We start from the raw sequence: 27,960 nt of genomic DNA on the forward strand, positions 1-27,960 counted from the left end.
TTCAAGTACTCGCCGATTCCGATTACCGATACTTTTTTTTAATGTCATGTGACAGTGGCACTGATGGGCACTCATAGATGGCACTGATATGCAGCACTAATAGGTGGCACTGATATGCTGGCACTAACTGATGGGCACTGATATGCTGGCCCTGATAGGTGGCATTCATGGGCACTGATAGGTGGCATTTATGGGCACTGATATGCTGGCTCTGATCTGTGGCATTTATGGGCACTGATAGATGGCATTTATGGGCAATGATAGGTGGCATTTATGGACACTGATAGGTGGCACTTATGGGCAATGATAGGTGCAACTGATGGGCAGGCAATGGCAATGAAATGATGAGAGAGTCAATCCATAACAGTCAAAGTTCAAACTTTCTCGAGTATACAAGTGCTGCGACGCCCATCTTGGTACACCCTGCACTCGGCCTCAGTAAGCCAGCAGTTAGAAGGCAGCAGCGAACATCTTGTACACCCAGTCCATATAGTTAGTGAACTATATGGGCTGGGTGTAACAAGATGTCCGCTGCCGCCTTGTGACTACTGGCTTACTGAGGTCGAGTGCAGGGTGTACTAGGATGGGTGTCGTGCTGTTCAATCTCCGACGGAGACCGGGGCTGTCACTTCCGTTAACGAATGTGACGGCCCGGGTCACCGATTCTGACAGCTGCGAGTGCAACCCACACCCCCGCCCCAGCCAGCTTACCTTTCGCTGCTGCCAGCCCAGGACTCGCTCTCCACTGCCAGGACTCGCTCTCCGCTCCGCCCACTGACTTCTGAGAGCCGCCTCTTCATACAAAAAGTGTCGGGTCAGGCACCAGGAGCATTTGCCCGAGTACAAGTACTCGGGCAAATACTCAGTATCGGCACCGATAGCAATACTAGTATCAGTATCGGTGCAACCCTAGTGTAAATTGACTCAAGTCCATTCTCCACACAGACAGAAGTGGACAGATCCCCTTCTGTTTTTTTAATTGGATCGGATTGGAGATAGGCGAGTGTAAACAAGTCTGTTCTCTGTCCACATACAATATTTTAGATACAGTTCCTTTGTCCTTTATTCAACATTTTTTTGCTTCATTAGACTCAAAGGGGGTAATTTACTAAAACTGCAAGGTGCAAAATCTGGTGCAGCTCTCCATAGAAACCAGTCACGTTTTATTGCCAAAGCTTAACTGAACAAGCTGAAGTTAGAAGCCGATGACTACCATGCACAGCTTCACCAGATTCTGAGTGCTCCAGCTTTAGTAAATCTACCCCACTGTCTTGTGCTAATCTGAGACGTAATAGGGTTGAAGCAGAAATTATATATTTTCCTTCCATATACAGTATCTACATATAATCCGTTGTGCTATATCAAGCAAAAGCCTATTGGTGGACAAATATGCACTTCACAACTATAGGAATATCAGAATATACTTGCACAAGATTTTATGTAAACAATTCATAGCCAATTCACTTCTTGCACACTAAATTTCATGAACTTTTACTATCTATTTCATTACAAAAGACAAAAAATATATATATATAGACATAGAAATACTATAAATACCAAATGAAGGATTCTTTGTCCCACGTTTTCTCGTCTTCACAATCCAGAAAGGTAGTCCTCTCACCGACATTCTTCCACTCTACTCAGCTAAAGAATAGCCTTCTACGTATTACAATGTTACCAAAATTGCTCCAAATATTTCTAAGTGCACAGATGAAGACAGCAATGACAGGACAAAGCAGCGCACGTGCGTTTTCCTTTTGGGAGACGGAGGAGGAGAAGATCAAGTGTATTTCTATTTTAACAAGGCGTGAGATTTCAAATGAATACCAAATCCGTGCTTCTTAAGGATTCAAACAAAAGACTGTGCTCTCGTAATAAGGAGCCTGTAAATCTTTACAACAATGTGACTGACAAATAATAAGTACAACATGAATTAAGAGCTGAACGCAGAATCCATTATTGGTGTGATATCAATATGCTTCTGATAAAATGATGAAATTAAACGATTCGTTCGTGCTCAGTGGTAATTATGCCACCATCTGCTCATTGTGGTTCACTTTCTTGAGTCTAATTGAACATGCAATTTATTGCCACTAAAGATACCCACACAGATGTTAGATAAAAGTCAGTAGAGATGAATGATTGTTCCTGCGACTGTCTAATGGCCATATATTATACAATTTTCTTGTTCAATTTCCTTTAGATTTACCTTCAGCTATGTAGTACAAGGGCCTGCCTGATTGCATACAAATTGAAAGTGCTTAGGTTTGATCTGTTATTTATTATATGGTTTTGGTAAATCTAAATGAAAATTGTACCAGAAACTTGTATAATATATAGCGCGGGGGGGCTGCTGATGCTCGTGACCAGCGGTCATTATGACCGCCGGCCACGAGAAATCGTGGGCACGAGAGGCAGAACAGGGAAGTGTGTGTGTAAACACACACGTCCCAGTTCTGTGAGGAGAGGAGAGAGAGATCGTGAGTTCCTACGTGCTGGGAACCACGATCTCTCATCTCCTATATTCAGTCCCACCCCCCCACAGTTAGAACACACACCTAGGGAACACAGTTAACCCCTTGATCGCCCCCTAGTGTTAACCCCTTCCGCGCCAGTGACATTTACACAGTAATCAGTGCATTTTTATAGCACTGATGAAAGTATAGTTGTCAATTGACCCAAAAATGTGTCAAATGTGTCCGATGTGTCTGCCATAATGTCGCTGTCCTGATAAAAATCGCAGATCACCGCCGTTACTAGTAAAAAAAAATAATAATAATAAAAATGCCATAAATCTATCCCCTATTTTGTAGACGCTATACTTTTGCACAAACCGATCAATATACGCTTATTGCGATTTTTTTTTTCAAAAATATGTAGAAGAATATATTGGCCTAAACTGATGAAGACATGTATTTATTTTTTTTTAATTTGGGATATTTATTATAGCAAAAAGTAAAAAAAAAATTTGTTTTTTTCAAAATTGACGTTTTCTTTTGTTTATAGCGCAAAAATAAAAACCGCAGAGGTGATCAAATACCACCAAAAGAAAGCCCTATTATTCTATAACTTTTGCGCAAACCAATCAATATACGCTTTTTGTGATTTTTATTACCAAAAATATGTAGAAGAATACATTGGCCTAAACTGAGGAAAAAATTAGCTTTTTTACAAAAAAAATTGGGGCTATTTATTACAGCAAAAAGTACAAAATATTGTGTTTTTTTTTCAAAATTGTCGCCTTTTTTTTGTTTATAGCACAAAAAATAAAAACCGCAGAGGTGATCAAATACCACCAAAAGAAAGCTCTATTTGTGGGAAAAAAAGGACATCAATTTTGTTTGGGTACAGCGTCTCACGACCGCGCAATTGTCAGTTAAAGCGACGCAGTGCCGAATCGCAAAAAACGGCCTGGTCATTGAGCAGCTCAATCTTCCGGGGCTGAAATGGTTAAAATGTCTACATTACCTTTAAAGCAGAACTCAAACTTCAACAAATGTCAGAGACGGCCTTGTATTGTAGGTGTTGAAAGGCGTTAGACAAACCCTTCATTTCTCATCTCTACCAGATGAGTTCATATTTGATTGCGGATGCCTTATGGCTTTCATTGTTTCCCTTTTACACAAGCCTACATCAGTAATAATGTAAGCATACTGTCTTGCGCCTGTATTCTTTGTGGTTGTTTTTCACATATTGTTTTGATGGCCTTATACCATAATTTTTTTTGTCTGTCTTACTCTGTAATACGTAAAAAATAAAAAACAAAAAAAAAAAAACATAAAAAAAAAATTCTTAGCTATTTATCACTTATAGTCATCACAGATGTCCTTTCATTTATTATCAGGTCATCACCTCCTTCTGGAATGGATTAAACTGCAACTTTAAATAACGAATCTGTCCCTCACTTTACCTGCACTACCAGCTATGCGACAGTCAGCATAGCATGGCCCTTTCTTGTCACTGTCACCTGTCATTTCAATATCCTAATGTAGTTCTTCAGACTATATGGTGACTTAAAGTGGTTGTGAACCTTAGACTTGAAATATGAACAAAACATGTCCCTCTATAGTGTGTACTTGTCTCATCCAGAGCACTAAGTATGATTTCTGTCTGCTGCTTCATTCCTCTTCTATCAGCATGAGTCACTTCTGACAAGTTTTCCTGACACCAAGTAGAAAAATGGTGACAGGTTGAGGGAGCTCCAGCTGATTGACAGCCTCAGCTCTGTTCCTGTGTGCTGTGTAGGGGGAAGGGGGGGGGGTCTCTTCCCTCTAATCAGCTTTCAAAGCTCTCCGCCCCCTTTTTTCTGAACTCTCACACAAGCTTTAAAAACACAGAACTTTGAACAGATGTAGAGAAGAGAAGACTGCAGAAAGACATGTACCCATTATGTAGGAGGATTTGTTTCATCTCTGTGTATCATCTGAGGCCAGTCACTTCACTAGGTGTATATGAGGGTTTACAACCATTTTATTTATGTTCCCCTTGTAGAAAGAGGGCATTAGCAGTGTCTGATTACGCTTCCTTAGGGCATGAATGGCTCACCTTACTTGGACTATACACCTCCTGCTGCTGGAGGTACAAGGCATTATATGGAAGCTGCTCCCTGCCTATTTCCAGATGTTAGAGGTAGATATTCCTGAATCGACCACATGATCTTGAGTTTTCATGTATTTTTTAGTTATTTCTTGGGATTTTATTCATGTAAGACATAGAGAATGTATAACTGACGAGGGGGGAGAGGTGTTATTGGGGCTATAAGTTTCTTATTCACTGCTTTAATGGTCGGAAATCTGCAATCAAGCAAGCTATAATGTATACTTTTGTAACTTTCTCGCTACTGGTCACTTTTTGTGTGAGAACACCAGCCAACAAATTATCAGTTCTAGAAAGCATAAGTGCAAACATTTCAGTGATATGTGTGTAGATTGATAGGCCAATGTAAAGACAAATCTTGTGTGATACATTCATGGAGACACTGGGTGCACAAATCATTATCCAAGCAGTCATCTAGCATACAACAGATCTATTTTTTACATCTATTAAAAGTAAACTAATGTTTTTTGTATTCTATTTTATTTTTTCATTATACGTTTAAAAAATGCTAAAGCCATTAGATCAGTATACCAGTCAGACAACAAGCATTATTAGAAGGAGATCAGTAAATATAGCCCACATTTTTCTATAGAAAAGGTCTCCTATTTATGTAGTTACACCACTTCTGAACTTAGGTTGCCCAATTAATAATTGATAGCTGATCATTCAGGGAAAATAAGACATCTTCACATCTTATAAAGCAGCCTTCCTCAACGTTTTGCCCCAGAGGAACCTTTAAAAGATTTTCAGGTCTCAGGGAGCCCTTTCTAAAATAAATTAATTGGTGGGTGGTCAGTAGGAAAATGCCCCTTACATTGGTGGCTAGTGGGAGGAATGTCCTCTTAAAGCTAAAAAAGGAACATTGGGTTCATGCTGACAAAGTGGCTTTAAACCCGAAACTATGCAGATAGCATCAAATGAGAGGTCAATCAGCAAGAGCTCAAGGAATCCCTACTAACTTCTGGAGGAACTCTATTACGTTACATTATGTTGAGAATGGCTGTTCTAAAATTTCAGAAGCTCACATATATTACATCTCTAAAGCTAATATATTACAATGTGTTCAATTTTCTTAAGGTTTACAAGCAACTATTGAAAGGGCTGGCTTATTTCATATATATTGACTGGAGTGTTTAAGTAGGACCTCACATGACATAGTTTTAGTAAATGTAAAGAAAAGCATATGGAAATTGTACAAGAAGATGGTAACATGTATGACCATCTATAAGTAGGTGGACAGTTTAAAGCTGAACTCCTAAGAAACCTAAAAATCCTCCCTTGCTATGAGGCTGCACCTGACTGCAAGGGATTACTACTCATTTATGCCTAGGGGACAAGTAAAACATTTTTATCTTCCTGATTCTCCTCTTCTTCTAACCCCTCTGCACTGCTAGACCGGTCCTCACAGCCTTTTCTCCTTTATGCTTTGGTGGTCTAAGATCCTCCAATGTCATCAAAACCAATGCAGGGACCACAGTCCCTCAGTGAGGATTTCGAGAAACAGTCAACCACTAGAACATGAGGGAGCGGGGAGTGGAGGATCAGATAAATAAAAGTGCTTTTACTTTCCCTAGACCAGGGGTGCCAAACTCAATTTCATTGCGGGCTGCATCAGCAGTATGATTGTATGACAAAGGGCCGGTTGTATCAGAGTTCAGGATTATACTATGTACAAAGTGCAGGGTTCAGGAGTGCTCTATGTACAGAGTGCAGAGTTCAGTACTGCAATACACTGCTGTGTGCAGGCTTTAAGGGTGCACTATGTACAGAGTGCAGGGTTTAGGGGTGTGCTACATACAGAGTACAGGGTTTAGGGGTGCGCTACGTACAGAGTGCAGAGTTCAGGAGTGCACTACGTACAGAGTTCAGTGGTGCGCTGTGTACAGAGGGCAGGGTTTAGGGATGCACCATGCATAGTGTGCAACCCCAACCCCCCCCTCCCCCCAAAACTTCCTCGCATCCTCCTCTACCCTCTCCTACCTGGCTCAGCTCCAGTATGTCCCTGTGTAGGAAGCCCTAGTACCTTCCTGTGTAGGTAGCTCTACTACCTGTATATATTGGGCTCTAGTACAAGTTCCTGTGTAGGCAGCTCCGCCTCGCCTTGCAGGGAGATCATTTTCCCTCTCACACTCTGGAGATCTGTCCCCGCTGTACCCTGCCTTGAGTGCATGCAGGGATCTTTTAGATCCAGGAGCCGCAGAAAGCAAAGCTGTCCCTTGTAAACACAGAAGGGTTCACAGCGGGAAAGAATGGAGGGTGAGAGCCAGATGTGGTGGAATGTAGTTATGCCACAGTCGGGCGGAAAAACTGGGCACGAGGGCCACAAGACAAGGGCTGATGGGCCGGATTCAGCCTGTGGGCCTTGTGTTTGACATATGTACCCTAGACATACATGAGCATTCAATGCCTGCAGTGCAGAAGCAGCCTCGCTGCAAGGGAGGATTTTTAGGTTTCCTGTTGTTGAGCTTTATGATCTAGCAGATGAAATACTGTATAGTAATTATTAATTATTTTCAATGTAATTGCAGTTAATATCTAAAGCTTCTTAGTACATCACATAACAACATAACTGCAATAATATAAATATATACACACATCCATATGCATACAACATTTGGAGAAGGGCTGCTAATGTGCAACACAACAATCGCTTTGCAATTCGAGTGGTGCCATGACAACTGAGCCACGCTGCCTAAATTTTGGAATGGTTTAAATTAGGAGGCATACCAATGAGAGGCATTCTGTTGCTGCAGCAATATTAAGGGAAACCGAACTGCAAAAAAGTGAGTCCATTTGTTTAGTAATCAAACTTATTTCCTTGCCTAGGCCAAAAGAATGAACAAGTGGATTTTTTTTACCAATGTTATTTTAATGATGAGAATTTCATGGTGACTATTACATAATATCAATGCTATGCGCAGCAACTTTTATAGCTCAGGTTCAAGTGGAATTTAAAATACAGTAAAATAAAAATTCTAATAACAGGTCTATTTTTTGCTTCTCGGTTTCCTCCTGAGGACTTTAGCTTCGATATTTGTTTTTCAGATGACGAAACCTTCTGCCAGAATATCCGTATATAATAATGGGTGGCGTTAACATACGTTTTTATTGCCATTTCATAGTAAGAATGAGATTATAGGCAATAGAAGACAGGATGCCATTAAAACAGAGAAAAGAAGTGAACAATGATTAAAACAAGTTCCAAAGAATAAAAGTATTGTGAAATGTGGATCTGATTGCTTTAAAAGAAGACAAATGACGTTAGGGGTGAGAGGTTAAATCAGGCAAACCGGTCTGTTTTTTGGAATGAATAAGCTAAAATTAGAATCTCACCTCAACAGTCGTTTTGACTGAATCGTGGTTAAACCCTCCTGCAACTATACAGTTGGATAGAAACACAATATATGTAAAACCAATAAAAAAACAAGACTTGTCAGTCCTAGGGGAAAACATTTAAGATAACAGGTCAAGTGGGACTTAATTAATCAGTTGCTCATTATTTACTCCTGACAAAAAGATCAAGCCTAGTATGGGTGGAAATGTCATCTTATGTAACCTGACAAACCAGCTGCTGCACTTCCAGCTTTAGATATCTACATAAGTCTTACACCTGGAACTAGAGGGAGGAACCCGTCAGTATGACAGCTTATACCACAGACCTGTTCTGCCACTAGAACACACAATATCCTTTTGTCTATCTAATGCCTGAGATAAATTATGAAACTTTTCTATTAATAAATATCGGACCCAATGAAAGATCTCTGGCCTTGAATGATTCAGGTGCCATCAAGACCAGGCGGCCTTATTCAATAAAGGTTTATTCATTTTAATAATTGGTATGTGCACAGCAAAGTTTAATTCTCTTTGTTAAAAGCTATGTCTTACTACACATATATCAACACAAATAAAAAAAAAAAAACATATTTAGTATACCTCTGGAATAAATGCACATTCCCTGATGTTTTATCCCTATATACCCAGACTATGGACAATAAACAATTTACAAATTCCTAACAAGCAGTAAAGGAGTTTAAAAGCAATCCCTGCCCTTTCTAGCTGCTTTTATTGTAAAGTAAATCAGTCTCAGGGCTCAGCGTAGCCGGACTGCATCGGGCGGCTATTCCAGAGCAGTCTGACCACAAGACAAGGCAAAATGCACCGTTTCCTATGTGGCCGGTTCAGATGTGTGGGTGGTGTGCACTGAAAAACAGTATGGCAGGCCGTGCTTTTTTCTAGCACAGTGTAAGGCAACCTTAACCTCCCTGGCGGTCTGATTATGTCTGATTTTTTAATGTCAAAGCGGTACCTTGTTTTGCATGGAAATTTGGTGTTCTATATTGTAGGCCTGTAATTCTTATGCCACGTACACACGAGCGGACTTCTCGGCAGACTGAACTCCAAAGGACTTTGCAACGGAGTTCCAACTAAACTGACTTGCCTACACACGATCCCACCAAAGTCCGATAGTTTCGAACGTGATGACATACGACCGGACTAGAAAAGGAAGTTCAATAGCCAGTAGCCAATAGCTGCCCTTGCGTTGTTTTCGGTCCGTCGGACTAGCATACAAACTAACGTTTTTTCGATAGGAATCGAGTCCGTCAGAAAGATTTGAAAAATGTTCTATTTCTAAGGTCCGTCAGATTTTTTGACAGAAAAGGTCCGATGAAGCCCACACACACGATCGGAATGTCCGACGGATTTGTTCGGTCGGACCTTTTCTGCCGGAAAGTCCGGTCGTGTGCATTAGGCATTAGGAATAACATCCCGGGTATGATAAAGTTTGAAACACAAAATCATAAATTATAATATAATAAATAACTATAAATAATTATAAAAAATAATAATACATTTTATTCAATAATGTCATCAAATCAAAAACACTGAAATTTGTCCAAACAAGAGTGCAATATTACTAGTCACTGTAATACTAGACACTGCGTATTGGTTTAGTAAACATCCCGGATATGAAAAAATTTGAAACATGGGACAACAACGTCACAATCAGGGACAATGGAAAGCATCCCTCTACATCAAAAGCAGTTTTAGAGGAGCTAGAAAACAGTGATAGTGAATTAGAATCACTTGCAGAATTGAGCGATAGTGATTTGTGGGGAAATTCGTCATCAGACACTGAAAGTGACAACAGCAACAATTCTGCGACTGAGCTCAGTGCTGCATGATCCGTACCACAGTCAATATAGTACCAAGTTCGCACATCACTGAGCTCAGTCGCAGAATTGTCACTTTCAGTATCTGATGACGAATTTCCCCACGAATCACTATAAAAACTCTAAAACCGCTTTTGACGTAGAGGGATGCTTTTTGGATGCCATGGACAATCACAAGTTTCCAGGCAGAAAATACGGTATATATATAATATAATAGTGCAGGCAGAGCACTGGACAAAGCACTAGGGACAAAACTGAGGTGAAATGTTTTGAGACAGCAATGTAATGTACAGATTACAATGTTTTGTGTGTGTTTATGTTTGTTGTACTTTTTTAATTTGCCGCCAGTCTCTGCCCCATACGTTGCGACGCTCACAGGGAACGAACCCCGGAACATTGATGCATCGGGGGGAGGATCCGGTGGAGAACATCGCAGGATCCAGGGGACAAGGTAAGTAACTGTACCTGGATCCTGCGATGCAATCCCGAGTGTGGCTGGAGTGGTACTGAAAATTAACCCCGAGCCACACTCGGGATTACCGCTGGGGAGGTCAAAGAGGTGGAGATCTACCTGAACAACACGGGGGAAGTCAAAGATCACTGGGCACAGTGTTGCCCTGTGTCGCCTCCTCAGACCTGATTTAAACCTCTAATTGCTGTATTACCGTGTCACTAGTGCAATCATGGTTTTTATTCAGGTGGTGAAGAGACAACATATTGCCTCCTTACCACCTGTCAACATGCACTCGGATAGCCTAAAGGAGCAGCAGTGGCTGCTGCACTTGTGAATGAACCCTTAGTTGCATTCGACAGCGGCACCCTTAGGGCTCATTCACACGTAAAGTTTACGGCTAAGAACAGCAAACCCGTAGAAAAGCTGCAGGTACACTGCACTGCACCCACGGAGTGGGTAAACCGCAGTGCATCAATGTGAAAGCAGCTCTATACTTATTTGCCCAGTGTATTGCTTCACACTGGGCTGAAGATCTCTTCTTTCCTGCTGCTGGTACCACCCTGGAGAAGGCTAGCCGGGATAAGGAGTCAGCACTACAGAAGAGGCATCAGCTTATGCGGCTCTCGCTCCCTACTACAGCTCCAAATTTACAAGTAGTACCTCCGCATTCCACTCTGTTTGATGCTCTGGAATGGTGGGTCAGTAAGTCCAGACCGAGATCTACCAGTCACCTGTTCATGATCTACTAGTAGATATGGGTAAGGCGATCAAACGCCTTGCACTGTGTGGCAGTCAAAAGAACGATATGAAATGTCACTGTGTAACATTTCTATAAAGCTTGCTGAAAAAAAAAAAAAAAACAGTGTGATGAGCCACAACTGGTGCATTGGTACTGCTCCAAATCAGGAGACTCTCAAAATGTATAGGGTTAGGACTGCAGTACACTGAGGTGCAGTGATGTGGCCACTGCAGCTTATGCATATATGTGCGCAAACGAAACCCTATGTTTTTAACGTGAACTGTTAGAAAAGATAGTTCGGTTTGATGCAGGCTGGCTGAAAAGTGAGCTAGAATTTTTCTCTTTTTTTTTTTTTTTTTTTTACATGCATCGCCCTTCCATGTGTTCCTTGCTGCAAATGTTAGTTATAAGTTGAGGTGGTTCCCATTTGTTTGTACTGCAGTTATTCCACCTCATCGCACTGCACACTGCTGGTGTGAACATACCTTCAAAGATCCTCAAAGATTTCAACAAATACCATAAGGGCTCATGCATATGGGCAATTTGACTCATACAGCGCGAAAAATCAGGCATTTCAGGGCATCCAGGAGGCATAGGTACAGCACACAGCCCTGTTAAAATCAACGACAGCTGTAAATATGTCACAGCGGTTCTGAGCAGTATTTGCTTTTAGGGGTGTAAGTGTTCAGGGGCATTGCAACTTGATCTTAAGCAAAGTATCCTGCATTCATTTTTTTTCCAACTTTAATCAAGTGTCTGATTAGGAACATGTTACCATTCAACAGAAATTTGAAAAAAGAATAAGCAGTTGAGCTTATTTATTAGACATTTTTAATTTGAATTACTGACCTATTGTCTTAATTTTGTGGCAATTAGGCCTGGTTTACACTTACAGTTGGAGGGGTGGAGCCACGTTTCGACCACCCCCCCAACCACTCCCTCCTAAACTGCAAAGGCAGGGGAGGTGGTAGTACATATGCCACGGTGCTCCAAAAATGATCCCCTTTCAGTGTGCGTGTGACCTACATGAAGGTTCAGTGGAAGGGGTGCCGTACTGGGGTGCATTAACACTCTGTACATGAGCCCTCCAGGGGAGGAGTGGACCAATACTATTCTAACGCAGGCAGGTGGGTCAACACATGTTAAAGCTTGCATTCCTCAATCCCGGGAAAGAAGATTGCAGAAGATTACTTTATCGCTGAGGAGGAACACAGCCAGGGGTGAATACCTTAACAAATGCTGAAACTGCCACCAGAAAGTCTGCTCTGTCCCTTTTCACCCAAACAGTCACATGGGCTACTGTGACAGCAGTTACACAACTGGTAGAAAACCAAATACTAAAATTCAAAACTTTCAATATGAAGTTAGTTTATTGGGAACCAAATATCTCAACCAAATTTCCATGCATTACTAAGAAAAATAGAATACATATCACATAAAAATATGAGCTGGGGAAGTGTAAAGAAATGAATTAGATGCTTGAGTGATGCACATTCAACTGATATTCAGTCTGGCAGCACTGGGAAGTAACAGGTTATAGGGATCAACAGAAAACTGAGCAAACAATGTCAATGCCACTTAAAGTGGATGTAAACCTGAAATTTTTTTTTTTTTGTATATATCATACTGTAGAGTATAAGATTTCCTATCATTTGAGCCCAGTCTTGCCACAAAGAGTTAATCCATCTCTGAGCAATCCTATTTTATTGTTCAGTGAGATAAATCTTGACAAACTGAGAAAAACTTTGTCAAATCCTCCCCCTTGCTGTGAGTGACAGGTGATTTACATTTCTTGTGCACTAGCCTAAGACATGCATTATTTTTTAATTCCCTCCCCCACTCCTTTCTTCAGCAGCTCTGCAGGGATTGGCTGTTCCACACCTCAGCATGATTTGGCATGCTGAAGTCATGTGGTTACTTTCCTGTCTTTTCACTGGATGTTAGAGATCATAGCAGAAGTTCAGTGTAAGAAATACACAGGAGAAAATGCATATTGACAAGGGGAGTGTAGAGGTGGGCGGGGAGTCTACTGACATCATGACTCCACCCACCGAGCTCCAGACAACAGACCCACCCACAGAATCTGCAGTTATTTTGGCTCTCATAACAGACAGAGGGGAGACATTTGACAGGTAAAGATACATGCAGGAGGCATGTATATCCTTATAGATAACCCCTATGGCAGTAGCTTAGAAAGGATGACATTGGGTTTACATCCACTTTATTGCTACCCAACAGGAGCATTTCCTCACCATAAACAGACCAGTTACCAAAATCCTGGAAATGTCAAACCTCAGTAACTATAAATCTGTACATGAAATAATTCTGCTACTTCGATGTGCCTCTTTTAATCATCAACCATGTGAGTTGCTAAATGTTGTACCTTCATTAAATGTAACCATGTTGCTACACTTAGAGGCGCCTCTCTTCTCTTTTATACTCTGTAGCTCCTGATGGATTTTGCTTCTAATCCCCTTGTGGAGGCTGCCATTTGTGGATGGACATTTTATGGTTACACAACCTATTACATTGCTATAATCTTTATATATGGACTATAAACTGAAGGACTTATAAATAAATGGTTGTGGAACGAATCATTTGAGTTTCCATTATTTCTTATGGGGAATTTCGCTTTGATATACGAATGCTTTGGATTACAAACATGTTTCTGGAACGAATTATGCTCTGTACAGTAAAACCTTGGATTGCGAGCATAATTTGTTCCAGAAACATGCTTGTATTTTATTCATAAGTCCTTCAGTTTATAGTCCACATAAAAAGATTATAGCAATGTAATAGGTTGTGTAACCATAAAATGTCCATCCACAAATGGCAGCCTCCACGAGGGGATTAGAAGCAAAATCCATCAGGAGCTACAGAGTATAAAAGAGAAGAGAGGCGCCTCTAAGTGTAGCAATATGGTTATATTTAACAAAGGTACAACATTTAGCAACTCACATGGTTGATGATTAAAAGTGGCACATCTAAGAATGCAGGAATCCGGGGTAAAGCTGTCTACATAGACCGTCCTCTGCACTGACGGCTCTCACTGCTGTCAGTCTGAATGCGTGACCGGGAAGACTACCCTGCAGTAGAGTGACCTGAAAGTGAGGCTTGAACTGCTCATGGAGCGCAGCGTGGAAGGGATGTCATTGATGGCGGCGTGGAGGACAGTCTATGTGGACAGCTTTACCCCAGACGCCTGCATACTTAGATGTGCCTGTTTTAATCATCAACCATGTTGCTAAATGTTGTACCTTCATTAAATGTAACCTTATTGCTACACTTTGAGGTGCCTCTCTTCTCTTTTATACTCGGTTGGGACATGATGCTACTTGTATATCAAGACACCATTTAATTTAAAATTTTGCTTGTATTGCAAAACGCTCTCAAACCAAGTTACTCTCAAACCAAGGTTTTACTGTATAGGCAAATACATTGTTTACTTTGCAAGTGAAGTTAAACTCTGCAGGGGAATTTTCCCTAGAGCTTAGTGAATGTGGTGAAGCTTCACTGTGCAAAGAAACACCCCAAAAAAAAAAAAACAGCATCATATTTGTTTCCGCGTGATTGGATGATGGAAGTCAATGGAACTTCACCTCATTCACTAAGCTCTGGGGATTATTCCCTTGCAAAGTACAGCAGCACTGGCAAAGTGAACTGTCTTTTGGTCTTTAGTAAATCAATTAGAAAGACCATTTAACTCAATAAAAATCAAGTAAACAGTTTTTTCAGATAATAGCACAAATTACATTTTTTAATGATGTATGAATTTCTTTTGAGTAGACAAAGCAAGCTATACAGTAAATGTAAAGGAACAGTTAACAGAAACAAAGCCATGATACTCTATCAGCTCCTAAGTAAAGACAGCTTTTTAAAGTGCTGTAATTAAATACACAACACATCATTCAACAAGGACTAATTAAAGCAATGTAGAGGATGAGACTACTTTAGTGAACACTGAACCCATACAGAATACACAAAAGATTGCATTTTAGTCAGCATTTCTCAATTAGGGCTCCTCCAGAGCAGCCAGGTTTCTTGATATAGGGGGCCTCAAGTGTGGCCCCTGACAACACTAATGCCCTGTACACACGATAGGATTTTCCGTCAACAAAATCCATGGGATTTTTTCCGACGGATGTTGGCTTGCATACACACGGTCACATAAAGTTGGTCGGAAATTCTGAATGTCAAGAACGCGGTGACGTACAACACGTACAACAAGCCGAGAAAAATGAAATTCAATAGCCAGTGCTGCCCTTCTGTTTGATTCCGAGCATGCGTGGCACTTTGTGCATCGGAATTGTGTAGACACGATCGGAATTTCCGACAACAGATTTTGTTGTCGGAAAATTTTATAGCAAGCTTTCAAACTTTGTGTGTCGGAAATTCCTATGGAAAATGTGTGATGGAGCCTACACACGGTCGGAATTTCCGACAACAAGGTCCTATCACACATTTTCCATCGGAAAATCCTATTGTGTGTACAGGGCCGCACATGATATTCAGTGAATATTCAATGTCGGGAACAGCAGACACACAGCAAAATCTGGTCAAAGGCAATGGGAATTACACAGTAGATGGTCAGAGACTATGGGCACACTACAAGAGATGGTCAGAGACTGTGGACATGTTACAAGAGATTCAGGAGCCACAGACTGGAGACACGGAGCAATGGCTACAGGGCCTCCCAAGGGCTGCACAAAAAGTGCCAAAGGTCTGCAGCTTGGGCACCAGAGCTTCAGAGAATGCAAGGGTTTCCTTGAACAATGAGCAGTTACCACTTACACCATTGATCTTTCAATTATCAATAAGAGGAGCACTCTTTGACGCAGTTGGCCAGCTTGAACATGTATTGCAATATACATTACCACAAGTATTGGGACACCTGTCTTTACACAAACATGAACTTTAATGACATCCCAGTCTTAGTCCGCAGGGTACAATATTGAGTTGGCCCACCCTTTGCAGCTATAACAGCTTCAACTCTTCTAGGAAGGCTGTCCACAAGGTTTAAGAGTGTGTCTATGGGAATGTTTGTTGTCAGACACTGATGTTGGATGAGAAGGCCTGGCTCGCAGGCTCTGCTCTAATTCATCCCAAAGATGTTCTATTGGGTTGAGGTCAGGACTCAGGCCAGTCAAGTTCCTCCACCCCAAGCTCGCTCATCCATGTCTTTATGGACCTTGCTTTGTGCGCTGGTGAGCGGTCATGTTGGAACAGGAAGGTGCCATCCCCAAACTGTTCCCACAAAGTTGGGAACATAAGAGTGTCCAAAATGTCTTGCTATGCTGACGTCTTAAGAGTTTCCCAATGGAACTGAGGGGCCAGGCCCAACCCCTGAAAAACAACCCCACCCCATAACCCACCTCTACCGAATGATTTGGACCAGTGCATAAAGCAAGGTTCATAAAGACATTGATGAATGAGTTTGGGGTGGAGGAACTTGACTGGCCTGCACAGAGTCCTGACCTCAACCTGATAGAACACCTTTGAGACTGCGATCCAGGCCATCTTGTCCAACATCAGTGCCTGGCCTCACAAATGCGCTTCTGGAAGAATGGTCAAACATTCCCATAGACACACTCCTAAACCTTGTGGACAGCCTTCCCAGAAGAGTTATAGCCTCAAAGGGTGAGCCAACTCAATATTGAACCCTACGGACTAAGACTGGGACCCATTAAAGTTCATATGCCCCAATACTTTTGGTAATATAGTGTATGTGAACCAAAATTCCAATTTTTTTATGCAAATGTTTGTTAGAAATATTTGAGGGTGTATAGCAGTGTGCAAAGCATTAATTGAGGGGGGACTTTTTCAATTACCACCAATGTTAGGGAGCACTAGACTTTTCATAGACTTCATTTCTTTACTGGCCATTAATTGTCGTATTTCATTATTATTACTGTCAATAGTTTGTTGTATACAGCAGCCCTGGGTGTCAGATACAGAAACCATACCAATTCCTTATTCTTTTACTTATTCTTATATCCACACTAATGTCCTGTGTGCTACAGTTATAGTAATTATTAACAGGGGCACCCTGAAACCTTAAAGTTATTTTAAGGGTTCCTCCGTGTTAATAAAAGTAGTATATGAATAGTGGGGTCCCACCTCATTGCCCCACTGTTATTGTACAAGGAAACTGCAAACAGAAAGCTGGTAACATTATATGGCATGTGTAATAGTAGTAAGTCCAGCAGGAGGCTTGTCAATTCATCAAGTAACAAGTAAAGAACAAACAACGAACAATACTAAACAAACAGCAAAAACCTGCAGTTTACAAACAATACCATGTGTTCCAATTTAAACCAAACCCATAAAAAGAAATGGCTGGAAAATAAAGCAAACACACTGTATGAATTTTTTAGAGGGGTGTGTATCACTTTCTCCGACTCCTTTCACACTAGCAGCAATGTTTACTGACTCCCTGAAAAGCAATCACTTTTCAAAGGACCATTCAGGAGCCTCTTGCTATGGGGGCACTCAAACAGGCTCACTCCCAAGTCATTCACTCACACACAGAGCATGGCTCAGCCCTGTCCCCCACTCTCGTCTCATTGGCTGTGATTGACAGCAGCAGGCGCCAATGGTTGCCACTGCTGTGTGAGTCAATGAGGAGAGTGAGACCCAGGAGAGTTGCTCTCATGCACATTGCTGGTTAGAGATAGGGCTTAGGTAAGTATAAGGGGGGCTGGGGGGGGGGGGGGGTGCTGCACCCAGAAGGTTTTTTAAGTGGTTCTAAAGTCTCATGTTTTTTTACCCTAAAGTGTTACTAAACCCAGGACCCCGCATTCACTATATCTGGTCTCACACAGGACATGGAAATGCAATTACTTTAGTAAGTATAAACTGCTAAATACCTTTTCTCATTAGAAGTATATAGCAGTCGTTTGACTTCTATGAGTGTCTGGTTAAAGCTTGTAGGAGGAGATTTCATTCTCTTCTGACCGTCCTATGAGGCTGCAGGACTCCTGAGCCTCTGTCTGGACAGTCCCGATTGGCCCTGTGCAGATCCCATGCACCCCCCCCCCCCCAAAAAAATAAAACTAGCAATACACACCAAACTAAGCCTGTGCAGAGTGCCTCCCAGGGCTCTGTACTATCAGGAGATGGATTGGGGACCGTGGAAGACGGGGAGGATCAGAGAAGACAGGATCAAACAGCCTTTTAACAGAATGTGCAGGATTAACCCCTTAGGTTCAACAGTGAGTATAACCAGCATGCTTTACTGCATATACAGACTGATTTTACTGTTGTGGGTTTAGTAAAACTTTAACGCATTCTATACATTAGGGCAAAAAAATCTTCTGTGCTGCAGGAGCCCCCCCCCCCCTTTTTCTTACCTGAGCCCGATCCCATCCAACGACAGGCACAAGAGCAGCAGCTCTCGCCACTGTCTCCATTTTCATTGGGAAGACTGACTGCAGTCAATGCTGTCAATCAAATGCTGTGATGGGGGGGGAGGCGCCGAGCCAAGTCCCCCGGTCTGTGTCCTCGCCAAAAAGGAGAGGCCTGGAGCGCCAGCGGGAGACCCCAAAAAGGGGGGATCAGGGCTGCTCTGTGCAGAACCCAAAACCACACAGAGCAGGTAAGTATAACATGTTTACTATTTTAATTTAGAAAGAAATTAAGGTTTAATGTTACTTTAATGCATAGAATGCATTAAAGCAAAAAAAAAACTTCTACTTTTAAAACCACTTTAACCACTTCAGCCCCGCAAGAATTTACACCCTTCTTAACCAGAGAAGAATAGAGCTTTATTTTGGTGGTATTTGATCACCTCTGCGTTGTTTTTTTTTTTTTTTTGCGCTATAAACAAAAGAAGAGCGACAATTTTGAAAAAAAAAAACACACAATATTTTTTACTTTTTGCTATAATAATTATCCCAAATTAAAAAAATAAAATAAATGTCTTCATCAGTTTAGGCCAATATATATTCTTCTACATATTTAAAAAAAAAATGCAATAAACATATATTGATTGGTTTGCGCAAAAGTATAGTGTCTACAAAATAGGGGACAGATTTATGGCATTTTTAATATTTTTTTTTTTACCAGTAATAGCGCTGATCTGCGATTTTTATCGGGACTGTGACATTGCGGCGGACAGATCGGACACTTTTGACACTTTTTTGGGACCATTGACATTTATACAGCGATCAGTGCTATAAAAATGCACTGATTACTGTATAAATGTCACTGGCCGGGAAGGGGTTAACACTAGGGGGCGATCAAGGGGTTAAATGTGTTCCCTCAGTGTGTGTGTTCTAACTGTTGGGGGATGGGACTGACTGGGGGAGGAGAATGATCATTGTTTCTAACCATTAGGAACAACAGATCAGTCTCCTCAACCCTGACAGAACAGGGATTTGTGTGTTTACACACACAAATCCTCATTCTGGCTCTGTCAGGAGAGATTGCGGGTGTCCGGCGGACATCGCGGCCGCCAGGCACGTGCAGCGGCTCCTTAGTGACGCGGCAGTCCCCTATATAGGTATCCAAAAACATCAGAATACCTCACCTCTACTTAATTAGGGAATGTGTTTCCATTCTATGTAAAGGTAACTTTACAGCATATGGCAGCCAATCAGATTCCAGGCATTATTTCCTAAAATAATGGGCAGCGACTTTTAACAATAGTTACATATAGAATCCTTCTCTTCTGTATTCAAACACAAAGCACAGAGCTTGACATCAATATGATATTCTCCACATCTAGTGAAGATGAGAACAGTCACCAGCTCCTTTCCAGGTTGCTTGTTTTTTTCAATGTGCTATCAAACTGTTGTATGTGGGAAAAATGTGATTACAGCTGTGAGATGCTGGAACAAACTATACAGGAACCATGTCTCTTCCTGAAACTCTGTCACTAACTAATTAGAGGCCCTTCGCCTTCTAAATCATGGACTTATTATCCCTCTACTTTCACATACAGTACTATAAACCCTTTATATGGTCATATTTAACAAGGCATCATAATGGGCTAGAAATCATATCTACCAATGTTTCCTTTCCTCGGTTTAGATCAAATCAAAGCAAAACAGGTCAAACGCAGTTTCAAAATTGTCATTGATACTCCATCATTGAAGTAAAGGAGAATTTTTGATCCACAATGCTTGTCTAACACCTGTAAAACAACATTGTCTACACAAGCCCTATTCATTCACAGACTACAAAAATCACTTTTCATACAGAACACTATAAAGATGTTTTTCACTTTCAATTAACGTGGCCATGGACAATGAATGGCAGTCACATGTGTAGACACAAACTGACAACATTATGAGATCTAGGTCTTTGGTTGGGTCCCTAAACACAACCAGTTGGTTCAGGTGACCTTTGTGGAGGGAAGCATACAGACTCCTCATATACCAGCCTACTAAAGAGAAAACTACACCACTCGGGCACTGTTTTGTAATCATTCTAAAAATGATTCCCTTCAATGGTGGGTTTACCATTAGTGCAGTGGTTCTCAACCTGGGGGTCGGGACCCCCTCGGGGGTCGAATGATGATTTGCCAGGGGTCACCGAATCCTGGGCTGTTCCTGAAGCTCGCACTGCTCTCCCAGCCTTTTTGCAGCCGCCCAGTAGGGCTCTCCCTGGAGCCCGCGGCCACCCACTCAGCCTCTTTGCAGCTGCCCATTCAGTTCATGGCATGGCTGGGGGGCAGACACTAGAGGTCAGCTGACTGGTGAGGAATGTGAAGTGGGAGGGGCTGGAGGAGACCCTATCTCCTAATTTCGGCATAGGTGTCACTGCTACGAGACACCAAAGTCGGAGACACAGTGAAGCCGGAAACACAGTGAGTAACACTACCTGTGATTATAGTTGTCATGAAAAGGACTGAGGGAGCGATAACGGTCTCTGTGGGTTAGGGGCGCAAATTACTTGTCTTGCCTTTGGTGCTAACAACCCACACTACGAAAATAATTTTACTGTTAGGGGTCCCCACAACTTGGGAAATTTTATCAAGGGTCACGGCACTAGAAGGTTGAGAACCACTGCATTAGTGTGTTCAAATGACCAATAGACATTAAATTGTTGTATGGTGTGGTCTTAGCTCTGCAGATCATCTTTAGACACCTTTGGACAAAGATACATTCATATGAGAACTTATACTATGGACCAGACTTTCTCGAGTTTTTAACACCCAAGGAACCCTTATAAACATTTTTAGGCCTAGGGGAACCCCTGCTAAAACCAATTTATCAGGGGTTAGTGGGAAGAATGCCCTTACATTGGTGGCCTATGGGAAAAATGCTCTTTACAGCAGACAGAATGCCAGTGTCTTTGCTCAGGTGGCATTGGCCACAATACTATGTAGGCATCATCAAATGGAAGATCAATCTACCACAGCTCAAGGAACCCTTTGCAACTATGGAGAAACCCTAGGGTTCCACGGAATCTTGTTTGAGAATAGCTGCTATGGATACATCAATCATACACAGATCACTTGTGAGCAGCTTCAAGGCTATAGGATGATTCAGAGTTCCTTTTTTTTTTTTACAAAACAGCACATTTCCAGTCTTTAAAACCAAATTAAACTTATGAGTTTCCAATTTTAGAGCAACATAAAGCCCTTCTGATGTGGTTTCCTTAGTTTTGAAGGAATTACAAAGATAATGCTATATTTGCAGCTATAATGAACTATCTTTCAGAACCTATATCTTTAATGAATACTGACCAAAAAGTGACGTTTTTTTTTCATATTATTCTGGTGATTAGGATTAGCAACCTGGTGTGGCTCCGATCCTTACTTCCCACCACAATCTATGTATGGTTCTTGGAAAATCAAACATCATGTGAACGTTAGCCTGATTCTCCTCCGCAGACCTCCGGTTCCTTGCTCCAACTATTGTTTGTTCTTCCTGCAGTAGATAACTGCTTTAGTGAGCTTCCTCCCATATACAGATCACAGATCCGTTCTCTTTCCTTTTCTCCTTTCGGTTATCTTACTTAGTATTTGCAATGTTAGTCGCCTTTCACACGGACGGCTGTTCTGCCGCAGTTAAAAGCATGTAATATGTTCTGTGAAATTCAAGACTCCAGACACTGCGATCAGCTGCATTTGTACAGTGAGATTACCTGCCTTTACGTGCGTTTACATGCGTCTGCATTTAGCTGCGTTTGGAACATTCTTGCCATTTCTGATGTGCTTCCTGTTGCTTTTCTTTCCTTGTTGCCGCTGCTATCCGCAGGAGAAATAGTACACTGCGATTACCTGCAGTTATGTGCAGATAGCTGCGCTAAATCGCTCCTGGACGCAGTCAATTCTATTTTTTCTATCCGCACAAAACTGCATGTAACTAAATCGCAGCTAAACGCAGTGTGTGAATGGGGCCATAGGAAAGCATTGTGTGCTTTTAGCTGCGGTAGAAAACTAGAAAATCCGTAGCTAAAAGCACAATTCTATCCATCCGTGTGAAAGGGGCCTAACAGTACTGAGATACTTGTGAAAGTTGTGAATAAAGAACTTTAAAATCCAACACCAGCAAGCAGAATGAGAAAAATCATTTGATTTTGCCATCCACTCTAAACAATGTGGATGGAAAAATCTGCAGTGCCAGCTAATTGGATGGAGTCATTGTTCGACTGACAATTTTCTACCTGAATCCTTCAATTTTTCAGTCCACTTTTGTGGAGTTGGGTGGTGCTGAAATAGCCCACTTAAAGGGCCCTTTCACACGGGCAGACCAATCGGGTCCACCTGTCAGGTTTTTCAGGCGGACTTGATTGGACCCCCCAGTCTCCTCTCTGGAGCGGTGGGTGTCAACGGATATGCGTCCACTGACACCTGATCCAAACCTGTCCGCTAAAAACAGACAGATAGGGATCTATTCCTCATCTGTCTGGCAGATCATAAGGCAGTCGAGTGTAAATGGACAGGTGGTCTGTTTACATCCGACTGCCCATAGAGGAGAGTGAGCGGTGTCTGTGTCCACTTTGCATAAAAGCAGCAGATACGGACCAGCCATCCGCCTGTTCAGCGGGGATCAGCGGTGAGATCTACTGCTGAGAGGGTGGACTCCAATGGAGCCCACCCCATGTGGAAGGGGCCTTCTAAAGGAGATTCTACAATCAGAATGCAGTATGTGACTGGCTAAAGCCCTACAAAACAATGGGTCAATTTGAGCAAATTAGGTTTGTTGTAACAATTAAAACAATCATAAAAAGACATGAATGTGTAGATACAAAAAAATTCAATATCCAAGCAAGTATCTTAAAGAGTATATAAACCCAACATTCTTTATTCCTTATTTGTGCCTGCTGTACCATGTACTTGTATGAAAAAATATCCTGTTCTGTTTGTATTGCTTACTTTGTGTGAAATCCCTGGTGTTCCTGCCAGTCCCTCTGCTTTCCTATAAAGACTGACTACACTAAGCAGAAGACAGCGTGGTCAGTTCTCTAGCTGTGCTGGGAACTCAGCCTGCTCTCCTCCAAAGATCAGACTTGTCCTGACACACCCCTCTCTGCACAGTCTTTCATTGGGAAGTTTGAGAACAGAGGGAATGCGATCACTTATAAGAAAGGGAAAAAATGTTTTTGTTTTATTTCTATAAATAAATGTTTTACTTTTCATTTCTATTTTAAACTGAATGGGTTGTTTTATAAGATGATGGTTTACAATCACTTTAAAGTGCATGTTACCCTAAAAAAAAAAAAAAAAAAAAAAAAGATCCTATTTCCTTAAAGCATGAATTACAGCACAGTGCATGTGCTGTGTAATGTGGCCCATTCTATCACCTAAAATACCTGGCTAATCCTGCCTGGCTATGCCCTCCCCCCTGTAAACTGACTACAGTTTATCATGGCTGCTGAGCCCTGACACCGTGGTCAGTTTACGTGCCTCCGTCATCCGCAGCTCTCCTCTCTGCTCTCCCCCGTCCTCTCCTCTCTCCCCTCCCTGCCTGTCAGCTCCATCCACTCCCCAGTCCTCCCCTCCTGCTACTATCATAACTATATACCATCCCCTCTGTAAAATAACATTATGTGCTCCAGTGTAGAGGTCGACCGATATGGGTTTTTCTCTGGCCGATGCCGATGCCGATATTTAGAAATCGCGGTGGCCGATGGCCGATATGTGATGCCGATTTTTTTGGGCCGATATATTTGGCCGATTTTTTTTTTTTTTCTTTTTTCCCTTCATCTCATAAAATCTAACAGTTAGATTTTTACACTGGGGAGTTTTTCAGGCGCTTTTGGGCTAAAAATAGCGCCTGTAAAGTGCCTGTAAAATGGCTCCCCTGCAGTCTCAGTGTGATATCCCGAGTGCTTTCACACTGAGGCGATGCGCTGGCAGGATGTAAAAAAAGTCCTGCAAACGGCATCTTTGGAGCGGTGCAATACCGCTCTTCCACCACTCCTGCCCATTGAAATGAATGTGCACCGCTGCCGAAGCGCCTGCAAAGCGTTTTGGCAGCGGCGCTTCAGGGGCGCATTTAACCCCTTCCTCGGCCGCTAGCTGGGTTATAAGCGCCCCGCTAGCAGCCGAATAGCGCCTCTAAAACTAGCAGCGTTTTACCATCAACGCATGCCTGCTCCAGTGTGAAAGCAACCTTAAGGCTCGGTTCACACTGGGGCGACTTGTCAGGCGACCTAGTCGCCTGACAAGTCGCCTCCCGTTCTGTGCTATGGAACCGTTCTAATCGGAGCGACGCAAGTCGCTCCGACTTAGAAAAAGGTTCCTGTATTACTTTGGGGGCGACTTGGGGCGACTTGCATAGACTTCTATGCAGAAGTCGTCTCGCAAGTCGCCCCGGCAGTCGTTTGCAGGTCGCCTCGCTGAGGCGACCTGCAAGTCGTGCCGCCCATGTGTGAACCGAGTGTAAGTGATACAGAAATTTTTTTTCATTTAAACATTAAACAAAACAAACCTCCAATCAGTTCACTTGTATGTATAATTTAGAAAACGAAAAAAAAAAAAAAAAAACTATCTTAAGTATTAAATACACAAACACAGGTAATCAAAACTTTTGGACGAAAAAAAATGGGCTAACTTTACTGCTTAGGTTTTTTTTTTAATTCATTACTGTATTTTTTTTTTTTTTAAATTGCGTTTGAAAGACCGCTGCGCAAATACCGTGTGACATAAAATATTGCAACAAGCACCATTTTATTCCCTAGGGTCTCTGCTAAAAAAATATATATAATGTTTGGGGGTTCTAAGTGATTTTCTAGCAGAAAATACAGGATTTTTACTTGTAAGCAACAAGTGTCAGAAAAGATTTAGTCTTTAAATGGTTAAACTGAAAACTTCTCCACGGAGTTCAGTCTATTGATAAAAAGAACCTGAAAGATACAATGTATCTTCTTATCAGACTTGGCAGGCTGCCCAGAGGAGGAGAGAAGAAAACTTCACAGATAACTTAAGGCAACTTGCATTAACTTCTATTACAGAAGTCATTTGCAAGTCACGGCTGAAGTTACAATCGGCCTTTATTATCAGCACAATCGGCCGATGCCGATTAAGTAAATAACGCCAAATATCGGCCGATATATCGGCCGGCCGATATATCGGTCGACCTCTACTCCAGTGTCTGTCGTTTAAAAAAAATGCAGATTATAACTTATATCAGAGCGTCTCCGGGCACTCACGTTACTCCTCGGCTCTCTCTCCTCCCCGACTGACGTCAGCGGGAGTGCTCGTCCCCGCCCGCTATAGCTGTCACCCGGGCAGAGGAGAGAGCCGAGGAGTCACGTGAGCGCCGGAAGACACTCTGATATAAGGTATAATCTAGGGCTGCAACTAACGATTATTTTCATAATCGATTAGTTGGCCGATTATTGTTTCGATTAATCGATTAATCGGTTAATAACCTTAAAAAAAAAAAAAAAAAGTGTGGCGTATAATTTAGTTAATATGTAAAGTTTAAAAAAAAAGGCAATTTATTCTTAAATATCTCTATGCAGTGGTGAATATAAATAACCAACTATATGGTTAGGGGGCAAAATATCTAATCCACTCTGAGAATAACAGACAGAAGAGATATACTGTATATACTATTAAAGGAGATACACTGTATAAACTGTTAGAGAAGAGAGATACTGTACATACTATTAAAGGGTGAATCTGATAAATATTATCAGACTCAGATCAAATGTCTTCCTCCAAAAAAAAAAAAATTAATTTTAAGAACGTTCGTTCGATTTTCTAATCGTTAGTGGGGTCAGGTCGCTGTTCATTTTCAACCACAGTGACGGGAAAATTTGGAAATAAAAAACTTCTTGGTCAAAGGAATTTTCAGACAGTGTATGTGGTTTTCGTTCAGAAATTACATTCATTTTAAAAACAGACTGTTAAAAACAAGTAAAAATTTCAAACAACATTCTTTCATTCAGCAAATGTACAAAGACTTTTCGTCTGAATATTCTCGTCTGAAAATTAATCTGTGTGGCCAGCATAAGGCTCGCTACACACCTAGGCAGTTTGCTTTTGATCTGTTTCTGCAGTGCTTTTTGTGCACGTGATTTTGCGGCGATTTGCGTTTTTGCATTTTATTTTTGGCCATTTGGGTTAAAAAAACTAAAATTAGCCCTTTAAATTCCAAAAAAAAAAAAAAGCAGATAATCACTACTGTAAGGGGTTCATTTTTTTACTGTAGAACTGTGAAAGTAACATCTACAATAGCAATTATTTGCTATTTTTGTACTATAAAGGGCTCGTTTTAGTTTTTTTCAACCCCATTATGTTACTGGCCGATTAATCGATTATGAAAATAGTAATCGATTAATTTCATAATCGATTAGTTGTCGATTAATCGATTAGTTGTTTCAGCCCTAGTATAATCTGCACATTTTTTTATATAACACAGACACTGGGGTATATAATGTTATTTTACAGAGGGGATGGGATGTTTATAGTGTAGTGGCTTAGCAGCCACTTTAAGCTGCGGTGATCCTGAAATGAAAAGTACTGGCACTGCACGTTTGCCAACAGAAAGAAAGAATTGGATTAGATTTGAAAAATGAGATTTTTGTTTCCCAATCAGCTGTTGTGGTTGGGCCTTCAACTAAACTGCAGTGCTTAACGCAAAACTAAGGTCTAAAATAAAAAAACGTATGATCACGCAGGCTCCTTATTGCAGAAGGCATGTCTTTTCTGCAATAAAATAAACTTACCTGCCTGTTCTCATCATCTTAAAAATGTATACTGACCTGCACATATGCATCTCAAGGTACATTCTCAGCATGGTGCCTGTGTGCCAGGATGAATGAATTCCTGGGCATTACGTTACCCCATGCTGGCCAATCTAAACAGCCGCACACCTGGCACCTGGAAAAGATGCTGGTGCCAGTGATGGCTCTTTCAGATATCGGACCATTGTGTGAGTATTGCGGACTTTGGTTCCACTTTAAGTGCTCTCTGATAGGAGTCCCTGGATCACGAGACTGGCTGAATTATACATCTTTTGGCAGTTCACACATATATGTTTTAACTACATATTCAGCTGTTTTTCCAGACCTCAGCTTTACCTAGTTAGGCCCTCATTCACAATTTCAGCCAATCTGGAATCCTTTAAGTGCATTTGTACACATTTGTCAGGCACTTTCAGCTGTTTTCAGGCTTGAGCGTTTTTGTTTTAGCCAATGAAAAGTTAGTTACTAGGAGGAGAGGCAAGAAAGTGAGCGAAAAGCACCCAAATACTTGTGTTTCCGGGCGTTTTTCAGGGGCTCCCATTGAACTGTACAGGCATCAATGAACTTAATGGGAATGCTCATGTTGAAATGTGCCTTAAATCGCTCAGTTGTGAATGGGGTCTAAATATGGGTCTTTTTTCTAACAGAGGATGTTGATAACGTAACATTATGCATTGTGCCAAACATTTCATCAACATATGCTAGAGCTGCACAATTAATCGTCAAGAATCGTTATCACGATCTTGACTAAAGTGTTTCACAATTCTTTCTATGTAAAGAATTCTCTCTGCTCTTCTGAAGCCACAGCCCTCAAAAGAAAGGAAGAGAAAAACTGGGCAGTCTGCCAAGAATCA

General features: G+C 41.6%; 1 protein-coding gene across 5 annotated transcripts in view; it reads right to left on the bottom strand.

The window, feature by feature from the left end:
- NHSL1 (NHS like 1) overlaps positions 1–27,960 on the bottom strand; it is a 291,056-nt gene that overhangs the window by 196,733 nt on the left and 66,363 nt on the right. The window contains exon 1 of one of the 5 annotated variants that reach the window (XM_073627370.1): positions 1,558–1,709. The exons of the other annotated variants lie outside the window; for them this stretch is intronic. Coding sequence (XP_073483471.1) covers positions 1,558–1,627 — 70 coding nt within the window. The 5' untranslated portion in view covers positions 1,628–1,709. Of the gene's footprint in view, positions 1–1,557; positions 1,710–27,960 lie in introns of those variants that run through there. 5 annotated transcript variants of the gene reach the window in all.

The sequence above is a fragment of the Aquarana catesbeiana genome, linkage group LG04 (genome assembly GCF_042186555.1).
Source record: "Aquarana catesbeiana isolate 2022-GZ linkage group LG04, ASM4218655v1, whole genome shotgun sequence".
Taxonomy (NCBI): Eukaryota; Metazoa; Chordata; class Amphibia; order Anura; family Ranidae; genus Aquarana; species Aquarana catesbeiana.